At 43.7% G+C, this 26056-nt stretch overlaps 1 protein-coding gene across 1 annotated transcript in view; it reads left to right on the top strand.

The window, feature by feature from the left end:
* The first annotated feature begins 702 nt into the window (after positions 1–702).
* The window catches only part of LOC110492589 (potassium voltage-gated channel subfamily D member 1), a 79798-nt gene continuing 54444 nt past the window's right edge, over positions 703–26056 (top strand). Inside the window, exons 1-2 of the mRNA XM_021567005.2 lie at positions 703–876; positions 4387–6299. Coding sequence (XP_021422680.1) covers positions 5185–6299 — 1115 coding nt within the window. The 5' untranslated portion in view covers positions 703–876; positions 4387–5184. The remainder of the gene's footprint in view (positions 877–4386; positions 6300–26056) is intronic.

The raw sequence follows: 26056 nt of genomic DNA on the forward strand, positions 1-26056 counted from the left end.
AACTAAGGATTCAAGAATCTTAGCTAGACAAGGAAGCCTTGAAATGGGGCGATAACGATTAAGATCACTACTATTCCCAACCTTACGGAGCCGCCCTGTCTTGGCTAGGTATTAAAGCTTAAACACGGCCTGAAATTCCACTCCTATTGCTTTCTAATCAAGCTGCCCTATAAATACTGTAGGAAAACAAAATCTTTAGGAATGGGTCGAGACTGAGTATAGAATATGAAGTGTATTCCCCCAGTAAAACTGCTGAGTCAAACTTCATTAGCTATGGTGCATTCAAAAACACTCTGAACAGTCTGTAGGCTTTTGGTATATCAAATAACATTATCTTTGTTTCCTATCAGCCTAATGGCGGCAGGTAGTCTAGTGGTCAAGGGTGTTAGGCCAGTAAATTAAAGGTTGCTGGTTTGAATCCCTGAGCTGACGAGGTGACAAAATCTGTCGATGTGCCCTCGAGCAAGGCACTTAACCCTAATTGCTCCTGTAAGTCGCTCTGGATAAGGAGTGTCTGCTAAATGACTCAATTGTAAATGTATTATGTTCTGTGTTTTTCATTGGTTATGGAGGTGAGTATGTGTGATCGGAGAGAGGGAGAGCACAATAGAGAGGGTGGGAGGGAGGGTTGAGCAAGCAAATGAGAGGTAGAGTTGGAGAGAGTGAGAGCAAGCGGAGTCACAGTGCTGAGTGAGAGGAGAGAGTGGAGCTAAGGCAAAGCATGAGAATCACTCCCCCACTATCCGGTGTGCGATATGGTTCCATTCCAGGAGAGGGGCTTGTTCATGCCTGGTTTTAAATCTCCTATTGCCTTTGCTTTCTCTTTTCTGATACATTGGACCCTTCATCCTACATTGTCTTCAGCTGTAATGCATGGTAAGTAGCTATGATCTTCATTTCTCCAGATACATCATTAGACATTTAAAAGCCTTAATAGTAATGGAACAGACACATAACTTCAGGAGTCATTCAGATTAATGTTATTCAGATGTATGTTATTCAGATGCACATAACATACTCTACAATACATTTTTTTTTTTTATCATCCTTACCTGAATTTAAATGCTAGTCTAGAGATACTTTAGTTGAAATTATGCCTTTTCCTTAGGGATATTTCATATTTAATTTTCATTTGACTGAGTGGCCATGTTGTTGTAAGCAACAACATGAGGAGCACATTAACATGAGGAGCACATTAACATGAGGAGCACATCAACATGAGGAGCACAGTAACATGAGGAGCACAGTGACATGAGGAGCACAGTGACATGAGTAGCACATCAACATGAGAAGCACAGTAACATGAGGAGCACATTAACATGAGGAGCACAGTAACATGAGGAGCACATCAACATGAGGAGCACAGTAACATGAGGAGCACAGTAACATGAGGAGCACAGTAACATGAGGAGCACAGTGACATGAGGAGCACATCAACATGAGGAAAACATCAACATGAGGAGCACAGTAACATGAGGAGCACAGTAACATGAGGAGCACAGTAACATGAGGAGCACATTAACATGAGGAGCACAGTAACATGAGGAGCACAGTAACATGAGGAGCACATTCAAGTAACACTTTACATAGAAGGCTAAGTGAACACAGCGAGAAAGCCTCATTTAACTTGTAGACTAACCATTAGTACTCGACTGATATGTGAGATTGTTCTGTTTTTGTTTACTGTAGTAGCTGTTTTGGATCTAATTCCTGTCCACTGCAGCAGGAATGCTGTCTTATGGTGTCTTATTGATTTTTGATTGGGGGAACATCTTGTACACAGTTATGCTTCTGGGTTGGGTCACCTGTCTGTTGGTTAGAAATGGGTCTGTTGGTTAGGGACGAGTCTGTTGGTTAGAGGGACGGGTCTGTTGGTTAGGGACGGGTCTGTTGGTTAGAGTGACGGGTCTGTTGGTTAGAGGGACGGGTCTGTTGGTTAGAGGGACGGGTCTGTTGGTTAGGGACGGGTCTGTTGGTTAGAGGGACGGGTCTGTTGGTTAGAAACAGGTCTGTTGGTTAGAGGGACGGGTCTCTTGGTTAGGGTCGGGTCTGTTGGTTAGGGACGGGTCTGTTGGTTAGAGTGACGGGTCTGTTGATTAGAGGGACAGGTCTGTTGGTTAGAGGGACGGGTCTGTTGGTTAGAAACAGGTCTGTTGGTTAGAGGGACGGGTCTCTTGGTTAGGGTCGGGTCTGTTGGTTAGGGACGGGTCTGTTGGTTAGAGTGACGGGTCTGTTGATTAGAGGGACAGGTCTGTTGGTTAGAGGGACGGGTCTGTTGGTTAGAAACAGGTCTGTTGGTTAGAGGGACGGGTCTCTTGGTTAGGGTCGGGTCTGTTGGTTAGGGACGGGTCTGTTGGTTAGAGTGACGGGTCTGTTGATTAGAGGGACGGGTCTGTTGGTTAGGGACGGGTCTGTTGGTTAGAGGGACGGGTCTGTTGGTTAGGGACGGGTCTGTTGGTTAGAGAGACGGGTCTGTTGGTTAGAGGGACGGGTCTGTTGGTTAGGGACGGGTCTTTTGGTTAGAGGGACGGGTCTGTTGGTTAGGGACGGGTCTGTTGGTTAGAGGGACGGGTCTGTTGGTTAGAAACAGGTCTGTTGGTTAGAGGGACGGGTCTGTTGGTTAGGGACGGGTCTGTTGGTTAGAGTGACGGGTCTGTTGATTAGAGGGACGGGTCTGTTGGTTAGAGTGACGGGTCTGTTGGTTAGGGACGGGTCTGTTGGTTAGAGGGACGGGTCTGTTGGTTAGAGGGACGGTCTGTTGGTTAGGGACGGGTCTGTTGGTTAGAGGGACGGGTCTGTTGGTTAGGGATGGGTCTGTTGGTTAGAGGGACGTGTCTGTTGGTTAGAGTGACGGGTCTGTTGGTTAGAGGGACGGGTCTGTTGGTTAGAAACAGGTCTGTTGGTTAGAATGACGGGTCTGTTGGTTAGAGTGACGGGTCTGTTGGTTAGGGACGGGTCTGTTGGTTAGAGTGACGGGTCTGTTGGTTAGAGGGACGGGTCTGTTGGTTAGAGTGACGGGTCTGTTGGTTAGGGACGGGTCTGTTGGTTAGAGGGACAGGTCTGTTGGTTAGAGTGACGGGTCTGTTGGTTAGAGGGACGGGTCTGTTGGTTAGGGACGGGTCTGTTGGTTAGAGGGACGGGTCTGTTGGTTAGAGTGACGGGTCTGTTGGTTAGAGTGACGGGTCTGTTGGTTAGAGGGACGGGTCTGTTGGTTAGAGTGACGGGTCTGTTGGTTAGAGTGACGGGTCTGTTGGTTAGAATGACGGGTCTGTTGGTTAGAATGACGGGTCTGTTGGTTAGAGTGACGGGTCTGTTGGTTAGGGACGGGTCTGTTGGTTAGAGTGACGGGTCTGTTGGTTAGAATGACGGGTCTGTTGGTTAGGGACGGGTCTGTTGGTTAGAGTGACGGGTCTGTTGGTTAGGGATGGGTCTGTTGGTTAGAATGACGGGTCTGTTGGTTAGGGACGGGTCTGTTGGTTAGAATGACGGGTCTGTTGGTTAGGGACGGGTCTGTTGGTTAGAATGACGGGTCTGTTGGTTAGGGATGGGTCTGTTGGTTAGAATGACGGGTCTGTTGGTTAGGGACGGGTCTGTTGGTTAGAATGATGGGTCTGTTGGTTAGAGTGACAGGTCTGTTGGTTAGAATGACGGGTCTGTTGGTTAGGGACGGGTCTGTTGGTTAGAGTGACGGGTCTGCTGGTTAGAATGACGGGTCTGTTGGTTAGGGACGGGTCTGTTGGTTAGAATGACGGGTCTGTTGGTTAGAGGGACGGGTCTGTTGGTTAGAGGGACGGGTCTGTTGGTTAGAGGGATGGGTCTGTTGGTTAGAGACGGGTCTGGGTACACTCCAACTCCCTCACAAGGCAGACTAGATGTTTCATGGATACACCCTAACACCTCTCTTGTTTAGAAGAGTGACGTTTAAATTCAAAACAAAATATAGTAATTGATTTAATGGTAACCTTTTTTATATTGAAATTCAATTCAGCATTATTTATGTTATGACACATTGAAAGCATAATCCCTTTGTGGATTGATACGGAAGAGGTACAGTTGTGTGGTTGATGCACAATGAGTTTAAAGATCAAAGGGGCACAGTGCTTATTTGGGTTGAGGCTCTGTACAGATTGACAATTATTGCAAAATTGACATTTAAGTATAAGGATTGTATTTATATTGGTACAACTGTTTGGTCTGGGTTCTAAATACCATTCGAACGTGGTCAACTTCAACGTTTCCTTTGTGAGGAACCTCTCTGTTTTGTATTTTGAAGCTCAGACTTTTAAGCAGTTCACCCAAGCTGTGACACAAATAGATGTAGCATACCGTTCCTTTACAGCCTGTGCTGCTCAATATCTAAGTTGTGTGTGTTGTGTGTTTTGACAGGTATAAAAAAGGGACCGCCATACAAGGGATAGAAACGCCTAAGACTCTAACTTTTCCATTCAGAAGGCCTCTCAGACATCAGAGAAATCGAGTACACTTAAGGTTTGGTTGTGCATTTGAGAGAGAGGGATAGAGAAACTAAGGGACAAAGAGAGCCATCCCATAATCAAAGTTGGAGAGCAACACTGCAAGGGAGAGAAAAAAAAGCAAGAGAAAAATGTGTCTATCGTGCATCTTCGGGGAACATCATCACAATTTAATACGAATTTGAAAACCACAGCACTGCAACCAATCTGTCTTCTGAGAGAGGCGAGGCAGCAAGCAAAGGCCAGAGACTTCAACCACTAGTTCTCTGGAAGTCTGTTTAAACACGACTGAAAAGCCATATACAGTATTGTTCTACAATATCACTGTGCTATTACTTATATGAGAGGTCAATAGTCTGATGTTTTATGAATCAGAGTAAGTTTTCCTGAACTATTCCAATGGCCTGACCTTTGTTCAGTCCACAACTGCCGTGACCCTTTTCTTTGACAATGAAAACACTATCATCTCTCTCCCGGCATCACTTCTCCCTCTCCTGTTGAAACTGATGCACAAACAAATTGACAGACTGGGAATGGAGGCAAGCCAATCTGGTTGTTGAGGCCTTCAGTTCAGACGGATGATTAGATTGGATATACCTATCCTTTTCCTTCTGATCAGAGAAGACCCAGAAATAACCATCAAGTACCTAGAGACTCTCTGTACCATTACTCAACATCCCGTTTACTCCGGAAACATAAGCTACTTAACAAAATGGCTGCTGGAGTTGCAACATGGATGCCCTTTGCTCGGGCAGCAGCCGTGGGCTGGCTACCACTGGCCCAACAGACCATGCCCAAGCCTCCTGTGGACAAAACAAGTCGCAGTGATGAGATCCTGTTTGTTAATGTGAGTGGACTACGCTTCCAGACATGGAAGAACACGTTGGACCGTTATCCGGACACCCTTCTAGGCAGCTCAGAAAAGGAGTTTTTCTACAATGAGGAAACTCAGGAATATTTCTTTGACAGGGATCCAGAGATGTTTCGCCATATTCTCAACTTTTTTAGAACAGGCAAGCTACACTATCCCCGACATGAATGCATTCAGGCCTTTGAGGAGGAGCTGGCTTTCTATGGCATAATACCTGAGATCATAGGTGACTGCTGTATGGAAGAGTACCGGGATCGTAAGAAGGAGAACCAGGAGCGTTTGGCTGAGGACACCGAGGCAGAGAATGCCGGAGACGCTCCCCTGCCCCCAGACGCCACGTTACGTGATAAGCTATGGAGGGCCTTCGAGAACCCTCACACCTCTACCATGGCCCTGGTGTTCTACTACGTCACCGGCTTCTTCATCGCTGTGTCTGTTATTGCCAACGTTGTGGAAACGGTTCCCTGCCGACCACTCAAAGGGAGTATAAAGGACCTGCCGTGTGGTGAGAAGTTTTCTGTGGCCTTCTCTTGTTTGGACACGGCCTGTGTGCTTATTTTCTCCTGCGAGTACCTCATGAGGTTGTATGCTGCCCCCAGCCGCTGTGATTTTGCACGTTCGGTGATGAGCGTGATTGACGTGGTGGCCATCTTGCCCTTCTACATCGGCCTTATCATGCCCGAGAACGAAGAAGTCAGCGGGGCCTTTGTCACCCTGCGAGTCTTCCGGGTTTTCCGAATCTTCAAGTTCTCCCGCCACTCTCAGGGCCTGCGCATCCTAGGCTGCACTCTGCAGGCCTGCGCCTCGGAGCTGGGCTTCCTCCTCTTCTCCCTCACCATGGCTGTCATCATCTTCGCCACCGTCATGTTCTATGCTGAGAAAGGCACCAAGGGAACCACGTTTTCCAGCATCCCCGCCTCCTTCTGGTACACCATTGTCACCATGACAACACTAGGGTAAGTGTTTGGATGTTGTTATGCTACTTAACCTTTATATACTGCAAGAGCATCATCACCAGTTCCATATCGACTTCTACCACCCACATACTGTTGCATAGGCCTCCAAATATTTTACTTTGCTGCTCTGAATATGAAATGGGTGGGAGTATTCCCAGTAGAATCAATCGAGAAATGTCTTGGACTGTGAATTAGTAATTTTATAGCGCCGATCCCTTGTCGTCACCTCAGTGCTACGCTGCTCTCAGGTGTCACACTCTCAAACACTCTCCCTGCAGGTGTGTTATGAATGGGGGTGTAATGGGTTGTGTGCTGTGAATGGGAAATGAATGGGGTTCAGAAGAATTGACAGCCCACTCCAGGCACTTGATGTAAACGACCAGGGTTTAACAATAATGATTGTAGTTTGCATTTGAGATTGAGTAGTAAAAAAAATATTTAGCATGTTTTATTTGACATAAGGTTTATCATTATGTAATAATAGTACTCTGGGCTGTAGATAAGATACTGAATGTTTTATTACAGTTCCCCATATTAAAATACTACAAAAAATATTTTTGTAAATAAGAGCTGCGTTTGGCGGATGAGTATCATGCTGTGGTGGAGGGGAATGAAATATGTGCAGGAAAATAGATATTTAAGGGACCTCAGATGAGCTGCATGCTGTTTCAAACGGTCCTTCATCAGACTACCACTGCAGCAGAGAGTACATGTTGTTTTGGTGATTGAGGACTCATCTGTTGGATTATTTCAAGTGTGGCTGGGCCACAGCAACGACAGTACCCCGGTGAGCCGTGGTCCTCGCCTTGTCTTCACCCAGGCTTCTTCAGTACGCCCCATTTTCAACCTTTCACCCGGCTTGGTTTTATGGCAATCCCCCCAGGCCATTTAACTCAAATCAGTATGTGTCCAAGCACTAAATGGGCTCAATTAACGCAGCACATAAGCTTTTACCACTGTCTCCATTTTGCCTGACAAACTTCATCCTCCATTATGATTTCAGCTTCGAACCAATTTGACTCTGAGACTATCAATGTGTTAATATGTAGAGACATTTAATGTACCGCGACGCCATAAAACTTCATGCAATCTCCTTGATTTCCTCTGTAGAATTACAAAGTCATCCAGTTGAAAAATATCTGTGTTTGCAAATTTCCTGGAATGGATTAGAAACTGGATGTGTGGTTTTGGCCTTTTTAATGTAAAAAAAATTAATTAAAAAAGTAATTTAACTAGGCAAGACAGTTAAGAACAAATTCTTGTTTACAATGACGGCCTACCCCGGCCAAACGCAGACGACACTGGGCCAATTGTGTGCCGCCGTATGGGACTCCCAATCACGGCCAGATGTGATACAGCCTGGATTCAAACCAGGGACTGTAGTGAAACCTCTTACATTGAGATGCAGATCATTAGACCGCTATGCCACTCTGGAGCCCATGTAGTGCCTGTAGTGTGGTAACATATATCTGTGTCCATCTTACCACATGTCGAATGACATTATCTAGCGCCGGCTTACGACTGTAGCTTCACCCTTAGCTAATGATCTAGCAAGAGATGCTTGATGAGCCTCTACTGAAGTGTAGCAACCATGCTATCAACGGAGAAATGGGCTCTGTCAGACGGACTGCTCCAGGTTTCTGGCTATCACCGCTACAACAGCATCTTTCCATTTGATTGATGGAGGTTGGAGGCTGTTTCAGTGTCAGCGTGCAAACGGTCAGAGCCAAAGAGATCAAAGAAGGGAGAGCTAGCTTGGCCTATTGTTTTCCTCACGCCAGTGGAGGCTGGTGGGAGGAGCTGAAATGATGACCGGCTCATTGTAATGGCTGGAATGGAGTAAATGGAACAGTCACATATGTGGTTTACATGTTTGTGTTTGATACCATTCCATTTATTCCATTCCAGCCATTACAGTGAGCCCGTCCTCCTATAGCTCCTCCTACCAGCCTCCCCTGCGTGACACATGTATGTGTGATGTCAGGTGACCTGTTTTGACCTGGGTTTCTGCTATTGTGTGGAGGCTGCCTGAGAGTATGATGTAACGATGTAGATGCATGGGCTTTCCTCGGCTGTGACATTTTTCTGCTTTTCAAAGATTGATTAACAGTTCAATGGCAGTCAATAGCAGGGCTGTGTTAAAGGCCCAGTGCAGTGTTTAATGTACACTGCACTGGGTATGTACACTGCACTGAGTGTACAAAACTTTTGGAACACCTTTTGCCCTCATAACAGCCTCAATTCGTCTGGGCATGGACCCTACAAGGTGTCAAATGTTGATTCCAATGATTCCCACAGTTGTGTCAAGTTGGCTGGATGTCCTTTGGGTGGTGGACCATTCTTGATACACATGGGAAACTGTTGCGCGTGAAAGACCCAGCAGCGTTGTAGTTCTTGACACACTCAAACCAGTGCGCCAGGCACCTACTACCATACCCCGTTCAAAGGCACTTAAATCTTTTGTCTTGCTCATTCACCCTCTGAATGGCACACATACACAATCCATGTCTCACTTGTCTCGAGGCTTGAAAGTCCTTCTTTAACCCGTCTTCTCCCCTTCATCTACACTGTTTGAAGTGGATTTAACAAGTGACATCAATAAGGGATCATAGCTTTCACCTGGATTCACCTGGTTAGTCTTGGAGCGTGTGTGTAGAGTGCTGGTGTTCTTAATGTTTAGTTCACTCTGTGTATTTTCACACACTGAGGTTGGAATAATACTATGAAATTGAAAATGATAAAGCCCTTTTAGTGTAAAAGCTGTTTGAAAAGACCACCTGAAATTACTGCCTGTTTTGGTGGAATGAAGTTTAGTCCTGCCTGGCGACATCACCATTAAGAAAGAGAGTTCCTAACATCTCTGCCATAAAGAGCTAGTTTAGTCCTGCCTGGCGACATCAGCTTTAAGAAAGAGAGTTCCTAACGTCTCTGCTATAAAGAGCTAGTTTAGTCCTGCCTGGCGACATCACCATTAAGAAAGATAGTTCCTAATGTCTCTGCTATAAAGAGCTAGTTTAGTCCTGCCTGGCGACATCACCATTAAGAAAGAGAGTTCCTAACATCTCTGCCATAAAGAGCTAGTTTAGTCCTGCCTGGCGACATCAGCTTTAAGAAAGAGAGTTCCTAACGTCTCTGCTATAAAGAGCTAGTTTAGTCCTGCCTGGCGACATCACCATTAAGAAAGAGAGTTCCTAATGTCTCTGCTATAAAGAGCTAGTTTAGTCCTGCCTGGCGACATCACCATTAAGAAAGAGAGTTCCTAATGTCTCTGCTATAAAGAGCTAGTTTTGTCCTGCCTGGCGACATCAGCATTAAGACATTTTTTTTTTTTTAAATTTAAAACAATCACAGTAAGGTACTTATTTGTTGCCGAGAAATAATTTGATATATGAGACAAAAACAGCTGCCGTGGACCTTTTAACCACCATTTCAGATCAAAAGCTTTTCCTACTCATTCAAAAGCAAATGACCATGACAGAGGGAAGGAACATGGGGATGGAGATTACTATACTGTGGTTATTCTATGTTATACAGTAAGCTGTTTATTATTGTGTAGTTATACAACAGAGAGAGAAAGTAAAGATACATTCTGGGATTATACTATAGTCCTCAACAACCGGATGTTCCGGTTTTCAGGGGAAATGGAAAGACAGCCTGTGACGTAAGCTTTTGGACGTTAAAAAGGTGACACTCCATCTTAACTCCTCCTCCACATTTAGTGGATTGGTCGAGCAGTGCAGAAGAGAACCATTCCGTCTTAACTCCTCCTCCACATTTAGTGGATTGGTTGAGCAGTGCAGAAGAGAACCATTCCATCTTAACTCCTCCTCCACATTTAGTGGATTGGTCGAGCAGTGCAGAAGAGAACCATTCCATCTTAACTCCTCCTCCACATTTAGTGGATTGGTTGAGCAGTGCAGAAGAGAACCTCACCCAACAGTTTTTTTCTTCTCGTCAAGATCCGTATGTAGGGGACCTAGTTTCAGGTGTTTGTTTACGCCTGCTACGTTAGGTTAGCACCTACTTTATCCTCTCAGGTTTGGAGCATGTCCGGATTATATATATGACACCATCCTCCCAAAATGGAAACATGCATAATTATCCAAAACCCCTTATTCATGCCGTTTCCTCTTGGAATGCTATCATAATTAATCTGAAGAGGAAAAAGGATTTGAAAACTGTAAATCTCACATTGTCATGATAACTGTTACACTATTACAGAACTTATGTTTTCCTTTGATATGTTTTCATTTTCAATAATGATCTTAGATCTTTGATATTGTCAGAGCAGACTGCTTTGAAGTAGCTTGATGTCCTTGAAACTGACCTTATTTTGTCTAGATATAGGCGGCAGGTAGGTAGCCTAGTGGTTAAGAGAGTTGGGTCAATAACCAAAAGCTTGCTGGTTTGACTCCCCTGAGCCGACTAGATGAAAAATCTGACTATGTGCCCCTTTGAGCAAGGCACTTAACCCTAATTTCTCCTGTAAGTTGCTCTAAGAGTGTCAGCTAAATGACTCTAAATGTGAATGTCTGAACATGTACATACAGTATTGGGCTGTAGTAGAATGTGCATACCAAAGAGGAATCAAAACACATTATCAGCCTGCCAAGGTTTGACTTTTTGAGAGTGGATCCGGGCAGAATTACAGACAGATGGAACCGTTCCCTAATAGTGTAAAGAACTGCTACTGCTCAGAATAGAGCGGTACACAGTCATTCTTAATGGTAATTAAGCATTTTTTCTACTGGCATGGTTATACATCTTCCTGTAATGTACTCTCTATCTGTTCAGGCTAGACTCTGGGTAATGTATTCTCTCTCTGTTCAGGCTAGACTCTGGGTAATGTATTCTCTATCTGTTCAGGCTAGACTCTGGGTAATGTATTCTCTATCTGTTCAGGCTAGACTCTGGGTAATATATTCTCTATCTGTTCAGGCTAGACTCTGGGTAATGTATTCTCTATCTGTTCAGGCTAGACTCTGGGTAATGCCTTCTCTATCTATTCAGGCTAGACTCTGGGTAATATATTCTCTATCTGTTCAGGCTAGACTCTGGGTAATGTATTCTCTATCTGTTCAGGCTAGACTCTGGGTAATGTATTCTCTATCTGTTCAGGCTAGACTCTGGGTAATGTATTCTCTATCTGTTCAGGCTAGACTCTGGGTAATGTATTCTCTATCTGTTCAGGCTAGAAGCTAGGTAATATGCTCACTGATGATAGCTCATTAAACATAATGCTCTAGTCTTCCTTTGCAGAAAGATTGCATGTAATGTAGCTATGCTGATCAAAGCAGAGGGAGAGACTTGTGGAGGCTCCAATAAGTGCATTTTTCTATTTGTAATTACTTGACCATGTCTCTAAGGCAACTGACTTGATTCCTCATTAATAGGACTTCATCTCTACCTTTTTTTCATTCCCCTGTTTGAGCTTGGCCTATTCCCATCCAGCACACTGGCTAATCGTTTAAAAGGAAAGGAATTATTCAAGATAGTAGTACGAAATAACTAGCCGTGAAAACCTTCCTACAATGTCATCACAGTCCCTTTTTCCTATATGTAGCAATTATTTATTTACTCTTATTACAAATATTATTAAGAAATAATCATCATTGTATACAGTGTTTATACATCATTGCATACCTTGTTCATAGTGAAACTCTCCAGTCCCATCAGGAACCGGTGAAATCCATTACAAAAGGAGGTGAAATACCTCATTGACTTTGATCCTTGATTTTGGTTAAATGACAAGCCTCTTTACTTCCGTTGCATCATTTTCCTCTCTCCTGAGTAAATCAGTCCCAACACACATCAGTCACCATCTGTTACTGTCTTATGTAAGTGCCTTTTGGGGGAGCGCCTCTCTCCTTGAACAATAATAGGCTGACTGACTGGGCTCATCGACACCAAAATGTTTTATCACTGAGTGCACATAATCTTCCGTGACAAACTGTTGTATCTCAACGTGTAGTTCTGACCATGAGCTCCTTTGCCTGAGATTGGGTTTAGTATTTATGAACAAAATTGTAATATCTTGTGATGTAACGTTCCTTAATCTTCATTTCTGATGCATGTGATACTTAGAAATTGCCTTCTACTTTCCAAATACTGTACCGGACTTTTCTACCTACCTGCTGGTGCTATTAACTTTGTTGCTGGAGGTTGAGAACACCCATAAAGAGAAACTGATTTTAGTTGACTTGAAATTAGTTTTGTTTCCTTTTGTTGAAGAATCTCATTTTAACCATGTCAGCCAAGTACCATATATCGTATGATGTTTCATACTGGTCTGACCTTTTGTTCTCGAACTGCTCTCGCCCACTGGATGGCAGAACACAGTGTTCCCAGAAGTCAACACTCCTCAGAGAGAGAGAGGTGGAGAACAGCCTGTGCCAAAGCAGCGATCCAACATTCACTATGTATTTTACTTTTCTGAGACACTGACTATTTGTCAGGACAGGCAAGGGTTAATTGTTCATGGAGCCGTTTCTAAGCTCTTTTCTATACCATTAGATGGATTGTCGTGTGTAATTATGCTGTCATTTTGACAGTACTCTGCAGCTTGACAATGACAAGCTATCCATAATCTTTGGAAAAAGCAGACAACTGGATTTTCTACAGATAACTGGATTTGTTGACCCATTAAGGTGTACAGATCGGCTGTGCGTTGCGCGGATTAGTGTCATGTGAAACCACACACTGACAAGGACCTGGAAGTTGGGAGTCAGAAGAGTATGCTACTTTCTCTTTCTCAATCAAATCGGTCAATGGAAATTGAAAAGATAATTGGTATTAGGTTAAAACTCTTGTTATAACCCAGTTATTGTAGAAGAGATTCAGTGTGCACTGTGCAAATGCTAAGCTGATTTGAGTTCTTTCAGGGACCATTCTGAGGTCACAGTAATTGAAATCTGTTTTGTGGACTTTGATGAACCTCCAGGATAAAGCACACGTGAGGAGCGGTGGCTCCGTAGGGGATTCTATTCCAAAGAAGAAAACATAAGCAAAACACAACAGGTTGAGGTAATGGCCCTTGGCTTAATTGATGTCATGCATTGCAGCCGGTAGGGCAGCAGGTGGCTAAGAGAGCTAAGCCAGTAACCGAAGGGTCGCTGGCTCGAATCCTAGAGCTGACTAGGTGAAAAACATGTTCGACGTGCCCTTGAGCAAGGCACTTAGCCCTAATTGCTCCTGTACGTCGCTCTGGATAATAGCACCTACTAAATGACTGAAATATAAAGTGGGATACGTCTGCACTTCAGTCAGGGAGTTTAACAGAGACTGAACAAATGGAAAGGTAGATCTGCACCATGATGTCTTCTTTTATTTAATGGTACTGTAGACTGTACAATCAATCACGATGCTGATCCCTGTTGTCCATGTAACCTATAAGTTAAATAGCATTGTCACTCTGCATACATTGCATGACACATAGTAAGTAGGTAGGTAGGGAGGCTGTATCACAACCTGCTGTGATTGGGGAGTCCCATAGGGCGGCGCACAATTGGCCCATTGTCGTCCGGGTTTGGCCGGTGTAGGCCGTCATAGTAAATAAGAATTTGTTCTTAAACTGACTTGCCTAGTTAAATAAAGTGTAATGACCAGGCTTGATCATAAATGAACAATTGTCCGGTCAGAGGATTGAGTTTACGAATTCTCTCTTTATTAACCCTACCACCACCTTCCCTTTCGGATTCCCTCGAAGCATTTTCAACACTCATTCCCCACGTAACGTTAGCTGGCTACAGTAGTCAGCTAGCTAGCTGGCTAACTTGTATCTACCTTTTTACTTCTGACACTAATGACCTGGCTGGATCATAAATTAACAATTGTCCGGACAAAGGATTTAGTTTACGAATTCCCTGTTTATCAACCCACGCCAAATAAATCAAAGATACCCGTATAAAACAACTGTGACCATCTCTTGTTAAGAGCAGACATAAGAGAGAGAGAACAACGGCTAAACATGATATTAAACTTGTGATGCTCCACCCCGCTGCCAAACCCCGCTCCGCCAACCACCAGGATGCCCTCACCAGAACATTCCAGGCATTCCCATGGTTGGCAGAGAGCAGGTTGACTGGCATGTCAGACCTCGCGAACACTGGGTACTGATACGTACAACACAACCAATGAACAGCATAACACACAACACACAGCTGTCTGTGCGCGTCGCTACAAATGGTTCAATTAAAAAAGTATAATTGTAAGTTAGTAGTACGTGAATAGTACGTTAGTAGTACGATAATAGTACGTTAGTAGTACGTTAATAGTATGTTAATAGTACGATAATAGTACGTTAGTAGTACGTTAATAGTACGTTAATAGTACGTGAATAGTACGTTAGTAGTACGTTAATAGTACGTTAATAGTACGTTAGTAGTACGTTAATAGTACGTTAATAGTACGTGAATAGTACATTAGTAGTACGTTAATAGGACGTTAATAGGACGTTAGTAGTACGTTAATAGTACGTTAATCGGACGTTAATAGTACATTAGTAGTACGTTAATAGTACGTTAGTATTACGTTAATAGTACGTTAGTATTACGTTAATAGTACGTTAATAGCACGTTAATAGTACGTTAGTATTACGATAATAGTACGTTAGTAGTACGTTAATAGTACGTTAATAGCACGTGAATAGTACGTTAGTAGTACGTTAATAGTACGTTAATAGTACGTTAGTAGTATGTTAATAGTACGTGAATAGTACGTTAGTAGTACGTTAATAGGACGTTAATAGGACGTTAGTAGTACGTTAATAGTACGTTAATTGGACGTTAATAGGACGTTAGTAGTACGTTAATAGTACATTAGTAGTACGTTAATAGTATGTTAATAGTACGTTAATAGTAGGTTAGTATTACGTTAATAGCACATTAATAGCACGTTAATAGCATGTTAATAGTACGTTAGTATTACGTTAATAGGACGTTAATAGGACGTTAATAGGACGTTAGTAGTACGTTAGTAGTACGTTAATAGGACGTTAATAGGACGTTAGTAGTACGTTAATAGTACGTTAATCGGACGTTAATAGGACGTTAGTAGTACGTTAATAGTACGTTAATAGTACATTAGTAGTACGTTAATAGTATGTTAATAGTACGTTAATAGTACGTTAATAGCACGTGAATAGTACGTTAGTAGTACGTTAATAGTACGTTAATAGTACGTTAATAGCACGTGAATAGTACGTTAGTAGTACGTTAATAGTACGTTAATAGTACGTTAGTAGTATGTTAATAGTACGTTAATAGTACGTGAATAGTACGTTAGTAGTACGTTAGTAGTACGTTAATAGGACGTTAATAGGACGTTAATAGGACGTTAATAGTACGTTAATCGGACGTTAATAGGACGTTAGTAGTACGTTAATAGTACATTAGTAGTACGTTAATAGTACGTTAATAGTACGTTAATAGCACGTGAATAGTACGTTAGTAGTACGTTAATAGTACGTTAGTATTACGTTAATAGCACATTAATAGCACGTTAATAGCATGTTAATAGTACGTTAGTATTACGTTAATAGTACTTTAATAGCACGTTAATAGCACGTTAATAGCATGTTAATAGTACGTTAGTATTACGTTAATAGTACGTTAGTATTACGTTAATAGTACGTTAATAGCACGTTAATAGCACGTTAATAGCATGTTAATAGTACGTTAGTATTACGTTAATAGCACGTTAGTATTACGTTAATAGTACGTTAATAGCATGTTAATAGCACGTTAATAGCATGTTAATAGTACGTTAGTATTACGTTAATAGTACGTTAGTATTACGTTAATAGTATGTTAATAGCACGTCAATAGCACGTTAATAGCACGTTAATAGTACGTTAGTATTACGTTAATAGTACGTTAGTATTACGTTAATAGTACGTTAGTATTACGTTAATAGTACGTTAATAGCACGTTAATAGCACGTTAGTAGTACATTAATAGTACGTTAGTAGGAAGTTGGTTGTAAGTAAGTAGTAGGTAAGTAAGTAAGTACTTGGCATGAAACCTTAAACAAGGTCAGTAAAACGTATGACTAAGAGCACCAGTCTTACATGTTTCAGTAGAAAAAATACTTCCTAGTCTGCTATTCCTTTTTTCCCCCTTCCTGTTCTCTATGTAGCTTTGTGTTGGCTTCCTCTCTAAGTAATTGGATGTGCTCACAGTTTTGGGCAGGCTCTCGCTGTGGCCCTTCTGCCTTCTCAGGCTGACCTATTTACAGGCTGCATGGAGCGATGACAACACTGACGTATCTTCCTCCCAAGTTCCCGTCTGCCTCAGTAGTATCCACACCTCTCCCCGCGGAGCTCTCCGGAATGGGCAGACACTGTACAGCTGCGGCGCTTAGACTCTGTCTCTGAATATCTCTCTCACTGAGGCAGAGAGCACAGCCGCTGAAAAAAAAACTCCAGCGAATACTCTACTCTCATCAATTATTTTCATTAAGTTTCCTTGTACTTATAACAGCGTCACAGTGTATATTTAAAGGGCCTGAAATCCTCACTGGGCTAAGCTGGGTTATATCATTCTTTTGTTTCCATGGTTTTGTGTTACTTGATAATCAAAACACTTGCATGCACGCACGAATATGTATATGTAGCCTAGCCAAAATGTGAGATTGTGAGTTATTATTGGAATATAACTCAGCTCAACCTCCACATTAAGATGAGAATAACAAAGATGACCCTCTGAGGACATACTTACTGTACAGTGATCCATATTCATTTGTTCAAAATGGGAGCTCCTTAGCTCTATGCATAGCACCAAATCAATAACACAATTTGCTAAAACGGCAATACAATGCTTGAGATGAGCAATTTAACTGCATCTAACTGGGTCTTTACTGCAAATTAATTTCTGGACAGTTTACTCCATCAGTACTTATTGCAGTTTCCTTCTCTCCAAGAAAATGTACAAAAAAATGTTTTCTGTGCAGTGTTTATATTCTGTCTCTACTGTATATGACCCACATATTGCTACAGTAGATAGCTTTGGTTTGTTAGAAGCACACACATGCCATTGCTCTTGTTGTGTGATCAATGTAACACTCTCAATAGGGGAAAAATACATGTAATTGTGCCCATTCTGTGGTTCAACATCATTCATTTATATGGCTATAATGAGCAAAGCATGTTTCTTGTCTTGAGTGGTGGGGAACACAGGGGATTCAGTCATGGCTCTCCAATCCTGATTCTGGAGAGCTACCGTCCTGTAGGTTTACACTCCAACCCTGATTCTGGAGAGCTACCATCCTGTAGGTTTACATTCCAACCCTGTTCCTGGAGCGCTACCATCCTGTAGGTTTACATTCCAATCCTGATTCTGGAGAGCTACCATCCTGTAGGTTTACACTCCAACCCTGATTCTGGAGAGCTACCATCCTGTAGGTTTACATTCCAACCCTGTTCCTGGAGCGCTACCATCCTGTAGGTTTACACTCCAACCCTGTTCCTGGAGCTCTACCATCCTGTAGGTTTACACTCCAATCCTGATTCTGGAGAGCTACCATCCTGTAGGTTTACACTCCAATCCTGATTCTGGAGAGCTACCATCCTGTAGGTTTACACTCTAATCCTGATTCTGGAGAGCTACCATCCTGTAGGTTTACACTCCAATCCTGATTCTGGAGAGCTACCGTCCTGTAGGTTTACACTCCAACCCTGTTCCTGGAGAGCTATTATCTTGTAGGTTTACACTCCAATCCTGATTCTGGAGAGCTACCATCCTGTAGGTTTACACTCTAATCCTGATTCTGGAGAGCTACCATCCTGTAGGTTTACACTCCAATCCTGATTCTGGAGAGCTACCATCCTGTAGGTTTACACTCCAACCCTGTTCCTGGAGAGCTACCATCCTGTAGGTTTACACTCCAATCCTGATTCTGGAGAGCTACCGTCCTGTAGGTTTACACTCCAACCCTGTTCCTGGAGAGCTACCGTCCTGTAGGTTTACACCCTGGGGAGGAAGGAAACCGCTCAGACATTTTACCATGAGGCCAATGGTGACTTTAAAATAGTTAGATTTTAAAGTAAAGATTCACCCATTTTGAATGTTATATTGTGTTATATTTTATGTGTATCTGAGCTATGGCCATTCAAGCAGGCAGAAATTCTGCCGGTATGACGCAGCATTGTGATAAAGTCTCTCTCACTACACTGGAAGTTAATAGGAATATGACTTTTAGATTGCGAAAACGTATTTTGTGCATGTTCACTCTGTGAGGCACATCGATCTGCAGGTTGAACATGGTGAGATTGTAGACTCCTAAATTGATAGTACAGTTTGTTTAGGTTTTTACAGCTAAGTAGCTAATTCACATGCTGATATTGACTTTGGTATTATTGTGTGTAGCTACGTTTGCTAGCTAGCTCGGCAGCCAGCCCATAGAGAGACCATTGAATTGTGGGTTTTGTGGGCAACTTGAGCTGCAACAGATTTCCACAACAATTTGAACATGTTGCTACCAACCTTATTATAACCACAAAATAAAACATTTGTTTACAAAAAAATATTGTTCTCGCATATTAGTGTTATGCAACACTGTAAATTACAGGACTGAGTGGTTTTGGGTGGATTTTTCCTTTAATGGCTGTGATGGGAGAAAACTGAGGCTGCATCAACATTGTAGCTTCTCCACAATACTTACCTAAATGACAGAATACGGCACCTAATTAAAATCCCCAAAATATGGCTAAAATGTTTACTGTATGTCCTGAATACAAAGCCTTACTGCATGTTTGTGGCATATACAACACATCACTGAGTACCACTCTTCATATTTCCTAAAAATCTGCCGTTTCCAGTTACAATAGTCATTTACAACTATTGTAAATACACTGTATTTCTGATCAATTTGATGTTATTTTAATGGGCCCGAAAAATGTGCTTTTCTTTAAAAAACAAGGACATTTCTAAGTGACCCCAAACTTTTGAACGGTAGTGTATATTTCAGCAAGTACATTTACTTTAGATGCTTACGTATATTTAAAACCAAATACTTTTAGACTTTTACTCAAGTAGTATTTTACTGGGTGACTTTCACTTTTATTTGAGTCATTTTCTATTCATCTATCTTTTCTTTTACTCAAGTATGACAATTGGGTACTTTTCCCACCACTGCCCAGAAAGACGCTGTGATCGCTTGTCACGTTCGTCGTAATAATGGTCGGACCAAGCTGCAGAGCGATATGGTTTCTACATCATTTATTAAAGTGAAAAACTTAGAACAAAACAAATAAAGAAACAAACAATGAACTGTGACTAACGAGATGCTACGTGCACTAACTCAAAACAATATCCCATAACACACAGGTGGAAAAAGGCTACCTAAATATGATCCACAATTAGAGACACCGATTACCAGCTGCCTCTAATTGGGAATCATACCAATCACCAACATAGAAAACAAAACTAGAACCCCACGTAGAAAATATAAACTAGACTAATCCCCCAGTCACACCCTGCCCTACTCCACCATAGAAAATAACGGCTCTCTATGGTCAGGACGTGACAGTACCCCCCCCCCCCCCCCCCAAAGGTGTGGACTCCGACCGCAAAACCTGAAACAAAAAGGGAGGGTTAGGGGGGTGTCTAGTGTTGGTGGCGGCTCCCGCGGATCCGCCAGCATTGGGGGCGGCTCTGGTGCAGGACGAAGAACCCGCTCATCCCGTGGATCCGCCAGCATCGGGGCAGGCTCTGGTGCGGGACTAAGAACCCACTCATCCCGCAGATCCAGCCATGGACCCAGGCTGAACACTGTGCCTGGACTGGACCTAGGTGCAGAAGAAGACTCCTGCCCTGGAGCGGGACTGGATGCCGTGTCTGGACTGGGCATCGGCGCAGATGAGGGCTCCTGCCATGGAGCTGGACTGGATACCGTGTCTGGACTGGATATCGGCGCAGGGGAAGGCTCCCGCCATGGAGCGGGACTGGACACTGTGCCTGGACTGGGCACCAATGCAGAAGAAGAGTCTGGCCTTGGAGCTAAACTGGACACTGTGCTCAGATTGGTTATTGGCGCAGGGGAAGGCTCCGGCCATGGAGCTGGAGGTTCCGGACCGTGGGCCGTCTCAGGAGGTTCCGGACCGTGGACCGTCTCAGGAGCTTCCGGCGACGGTCCCCAGTCCAGAGCTTCTGGCGACGATTCCCAGTCCGGAACCTTATGAGACGGTCCACAGTCCGGAACCCCCTGAGACAGTCCACAGTCCAGAAGCTCCTGAGACGGTCCACAGTCCGGAACCTCCTGAGACAGTCCACAGTCCGGAACCTCCTGAGATGGTCCACGGTCCGGAACCTCCTGCGACGGTCCACGGTCCGGAACCTCCTGCGACAGTCCACGGCCAGAGTCAGAGCCCATCTCCAAAGCCAGAGTCTTCTTCTGCGCCGATGTCCAGGCACGGCGTCCAGTCCCGCTCCAAGGCTGGAGCCTTCCTCTGCGTCGGTGCCCAGTCCGGGTACGGCGTTCTACCCGGCTCCATTGCTGGACCCGGGGTCTGGGCGGGGCCAAAGACCCGCACCAGAGCCACCACCGACGCTAGACACCCACCAGGACCCTCCCCTATAGAGTCAGATTTTGCGGCCGGCGTCCGCACCTTTGGTGGGGGAGTACTGTCACGCCCTGACCATAGAGAGCCTTTTTATTCTCTATTTTGGTTAGGTCGGGGTGTGACTAGGGTGGGTGATCTAGTGTGTTTATATCTATGTTGGCCTGGTATTGTTCCTAATCAGAGGCAGCTGTTTATTGTTGTCTCTGATTGGGGATCATATTTAGGCAGCCATTTCCCCATTGTGCTTTGTGGGATCTTGTTTCTGTGTAGTTGCCTGTTGAGCACTGCTTGAGCTTCACGTATCGTTTATTCTTCTTTGTTGTTATTGTTTCATTTGATTAAACATGTGGAACTCTACGTACGCCTTGGTCCGTTATTTAATTAGACGATCGTGACATCGATGCCTAAGGTGATTCTAACATGTATTGACTCAGTGTGAATACTTATGTAAATTAGATATTTCTTCATTTCATTTTCAATAAATGATCAACATTTCTGAAAACATGTTTTCACTTTGTCGTTATGGGTAATTGTGTGCAGATGGGTATTTTCAATCCAATCTGAATTCAGGCTGTAAGACAACAAAATGTGGAATACGTCAAAGGGTATGAATACTTTCTGAAGGCTTTGTATGTGTATGAACGGCTGTTCTCATCCTTTTAAAACATTTACTTTAGATGTGTTTTTCTTTGCAAAACACTTGTTTCATACCAAAACGCGCTATATACCGAGCCATGTGTTTACAGAGTTGGGACAATGAAGTTCCTGCATTATGATGCATTTACATAACTAAATACATGGCTCTGGCTATATCCACTGTCCAGATGGATGGAACAGTCCATATGTTTTTTTTACGATGGCGTGAAAGTGAGTAATTTAGCAAATTGTTTTCATATTTCTCTGTTCGGTCGTAAGTTACGTTTTTCAAAATACTTTTTCCACACTGAGGAACATAATCCGAACCTTTATCTTATTAATTTAGGCTAACAGCTGTCACTCTCAGCTGTCTACCTAGTGTTACATTAGCTTTGAACTCTTGTGTGTCCCGGACCTTTTGATTATGGATCCCTTCAGCAGTTTATTGGAGCCCGAGATATCTCTTCCTGTTGGCTCAAAGGGGAAACTTGCTAAACAACCTCATAAGAAGGAGAGAGCCAAGATCCATCGCCGCTCAGGTGAGGGGAAACCGTAATATGGCTGCAAACATATACTGAGGCTGCAAACATATACTGAGACTGCAAACATATACTGAGACTGCGAACATATACTGAGACTGCAAACATATACTGAGACTGCGAACATATACTGAGGCTGCAAACATATACTGAGACTGCAAACATATACTGAGACTGCAAACATATACTGAGGCTGCAAACATATACTGAGGCTGCAAACATATACTGAGACAGCAAACATATACTGAGACTGCAAACATATACTGAGACTGCAAACATATACTGAGACTGCAAACATATACTGAGACTGCAAACATATACTGAGACTGCGAACATATACTGAGGCTGCAAACATATACTGAGACTGCAAACATATACTGAGACTGCAAACATATACTGAGACTGCAAACATATACTGAGACTGCAAACATATACTGAGGCTGCAAACATATACTGAGACTGCAAACATATACTGAGACTGCAAACATATACTGAGACTGCGAACATATACTGAGGCTGCAAACATATACTGAGACTGCAAACATATACTGAGACTGCAAACATATACTGAGACTGCAAACATATACTGAGACTGCAAACATATACTGAGGCTGCAAACATATACTGAGACTGCAAACATATACTGAGACTGCGAACATATACTGAGACTGCAAACATATACTGAGACTGCGAACATATACTGAGGCTGCAAACATATACTGAGACTGCAAACATATACTGAGACTGCAAACATATACTGAGACTGCAAACATATACTGAGACTGCAAACATATACTCAGACTGCAAACATATACTGAGGCTGCAAACATATACTGAGGCTGCAAACATATACTGAGACTGCAAACATATACTGAGACTGCGAACATATACTGAGACTGCAAACATATACTGAGACTGCAAACATATACTGAGACTGCAAACATATACTGAGACTGCAAACATATACTCAGACTGCAAACATATACTGAGGCTGCAAACATATACTGAGACAGCAAACATATACTGAGACTGCAAACATATACTGAGACAGCAAACATATACTGAGACTGCAAACAGCAGCCTGTGTCACTCTGACACTAAGAACCCACCAGACGTTCAATGTCCTTACTAGTCCTTAAATCCTTCCCTTAGCTGTAAATAATAAATAAATAAAAACTGCCCTTGATTTATCCTAACGAAAAAAAACAGTAATTTTTTTTGTAAAAGTTGCTTAAATGTCTGCAAAGAAAACACATTTTATATGCTGCTCACCCTCTCGATACAATATGTGATATGCATTCGGAAAGTATTCAGACCCCTTGACTTTTTCCACATTTTGTTACGTTACAGCCTTATTCGAAATGTTTTAGTTTTTTCCCCTCATCAATCTACACACAATACCCCATAATGACAAAGAAAATACAGGTGTTTAAATTGAAATATCACTTTTACATAAGTATTCAGACCCTTTACTCAAGTATTTTGTTGAAGCACCTTTGGCAGCGATTACAGCCTTGAGTCTTCTTGGATACTTCTTGATGCTACAAGCTTGGCAAACCTGTATTTGGGGAGTTTCTCCCATTTTTCTCTGCAGATCCTCTCAAGCTCATTTAGGTTGGATGGGGTGCGTTGCTGCACAGCTATTTTCAGGTCTCTTCAGAGATGTTCGATCGGGTTCAAGTCTGGGCTCTGGCTGGGCCATTGAAGGACATTCAGAGACTGCTGCCACCACCATGCTTCAACAAAGGGATGGAGGCCAGGTTTGCTCCAGATGTGACTTTTGGCATTCAGGCCAGAGTTCAGTCTACTGAGGAGTGGCTTCAGTCTGGCCACTACCATAAACACCTGATTGGTGGAGTGCTGCAGAGGTTGATTAGAAAGGCCTGCTCGCTGAAGTGTTTTAGGGAGCATTTGACAGTGATGAGGGTTGGTCGTTTGACCGCAGACCCATTACAGACGTAGGCAATGAGGGAGTAATTGCTGAGATCCTGGTTGAAGACAGCAGAGGTGTATTTGGAGGACAGGTTGGTTAGAATGAGGGTGCCCGTGTTTACGGATTTGGGGTTGTACCTGGTAGGTTCATTGAAAATTTGTGTGAGAATGAGGGCATCCAACTTAGATTGTCGGATGGCCGGGGTGTTAACCATGTCCCAGTTTAGGTCACCTAACAGCACGACCTCTGAAGATAGATGGGGGCAATCAATTCAAATATGGTGTCCAGGGCACAGCTGGCTGCAGAAGGTTTTCTATAGTAAGCGGCAACGGTGAGAGACTTGTTTCTGGAAAGGTGGATTTTTAAAAGTAGAAGCTCAAATTGTTTGCGCACAGACCTGGATAGTAAGACAGAACTCTGCAGATGTAACAGTACAAATTTTAGACCGTCCCCTCGCCCATACCCGGGCGCGAACTAGGGACCTTCTGCACACATCAACAGTCACCCTCGAAGCATCGTTACCCATCGCTCCACAAAAGCCGCGGCCCTTGCAGAGCAAGGGGAACTACTACTTCAAGGTCTCAGAGCAAGTGACGTCACTGATTGAAACGCTATTTAGCGCCCACGCTAACTAAGCTAGCCGTTTCACATCCGTTACACTCACCCCCCTTTTGACCTTCCTCCTTTTTTTACGCAGCAACCAGTAATCCGGGTCAACAGCATCAATGTAACAGTACAAATTTAGACCGTCCCCTCGCCCAAAATTTGTACTGTTACATTGATGCTGTTGACCCGGATTACTGGTTGCTGCGGAAAAAGGAGGAAGGTCAAAAGGGGGGTGAGTGTAACAGATGTGAAACGGCTAGCTTAGTTAGCGTGGGCGCTAAATAGCGTTTCAATCAGTGACGTCACTTGCTCTGAGACCTTGAAGTAGTAGTTCCCCTTGCTCTGCAAGGGCCGCGGCTTTTGTGGAGCGATGGGTAACGATGCTTCGAGGGTGACTGTTGATGTGTGCAGAAGGTCCCTTGTTCGCGCCCGGGTATGGGCGAGGGGACGGTCTAAATTTGTACTGTTACACAGACTCTCTCTGCAACTCCGCCCCCTTTGGCAGTTCTATCTTGTCAGAAAATATTATAGATAGGGATGGAAATTTCAGGGTTTATTGGGCTGGAGGCTCTACAGGGAAAGAAGACAATACTCACTAACCAAAACAGCAAGGGACAAGGCATAGGGAGAGGCATGCATAGCCGAGTGATCATAGAGGTCCAGTGAGTAGCTAGGCGGGCTGGAGACATGGTGATTCAGACAGCTAGCGGTCCGGGGCTAGCAGGCTAGCAGAAGGGCCCTAGAGGGACATCGCGGCAGAAACAGTCTGTTGCCACCATCGTGCGGTTACGTCGGCAGACCAGTCGTGATGGATCAGCAGGGCTCTGTTTAGTAAAAGGGTCCAGGCCAATTGGCAAATTGTTATTGTAGCCCAAGAAATTGGCTGATGGACCTCTTCAGCTAACAGTCCGATATGCTCTAGACAGCTAGCGGGCCGCGGCTAGCAGGCTAGCAGATGGGCATTCAGGGGACATTGCGATGGAGCTTGTTGAAAAAAAACCTCGGGCGGATTACGTCGGTAGTCCAGTCGTGATGAATTGGCGGGGCTCCGTATCGGCAGTAAAAGGGGTCCAGGCCAATTGGCAAAATAGGTATTGTAGCCCAAAGAGTGGCTGATGGACCTCTTCAACTAGCCGGGAGATGGGCCTAGCATATGCTAGCTCCAGGCTGATTGGTACTTGCTTTGGGACAGAGACGTTAGCCAGGAGTAGCCACTCAGATAGCAGCCAGCTAGCTGCGATGATCCAGGTGAAAAGGTTCAGAGCTTGCGGTAGGAATCTGGAGATATGGAGAAGAAGAAGTCCGATATGCTCTGGGTTGAATCACGCTGTGCAGACTGGCAGAAGTTGTCCGGGCTAAAGGTTAGCTGATGACTGCTTGCAGTGGCTAGCTGACTAGTAGCTAGTTAGCTGGCTCACTTCTGTTAGGGGTTCTGGTTCTAAAGTAAAGAAAATAGCAGATCCATACCACATTAGGTGAGGCGGGT

This window comes from Oncorhynchus mykiss, chromosome 16 (assembly GCF_013265735.2).
Source record: "Oncorhynchus mykiss isolate Arlee chromosome 16, USDA_OmykA_1.1, whole genome shotgun sequence".
Classification (NCBI taxonomy): domain Eukaryota; kingdom Metazoa; phylum Chordata; class Actinopteri; order Salmoniformes; family Salmonidae; genus Oncorhynchus; species Oncorhynchus mykiss.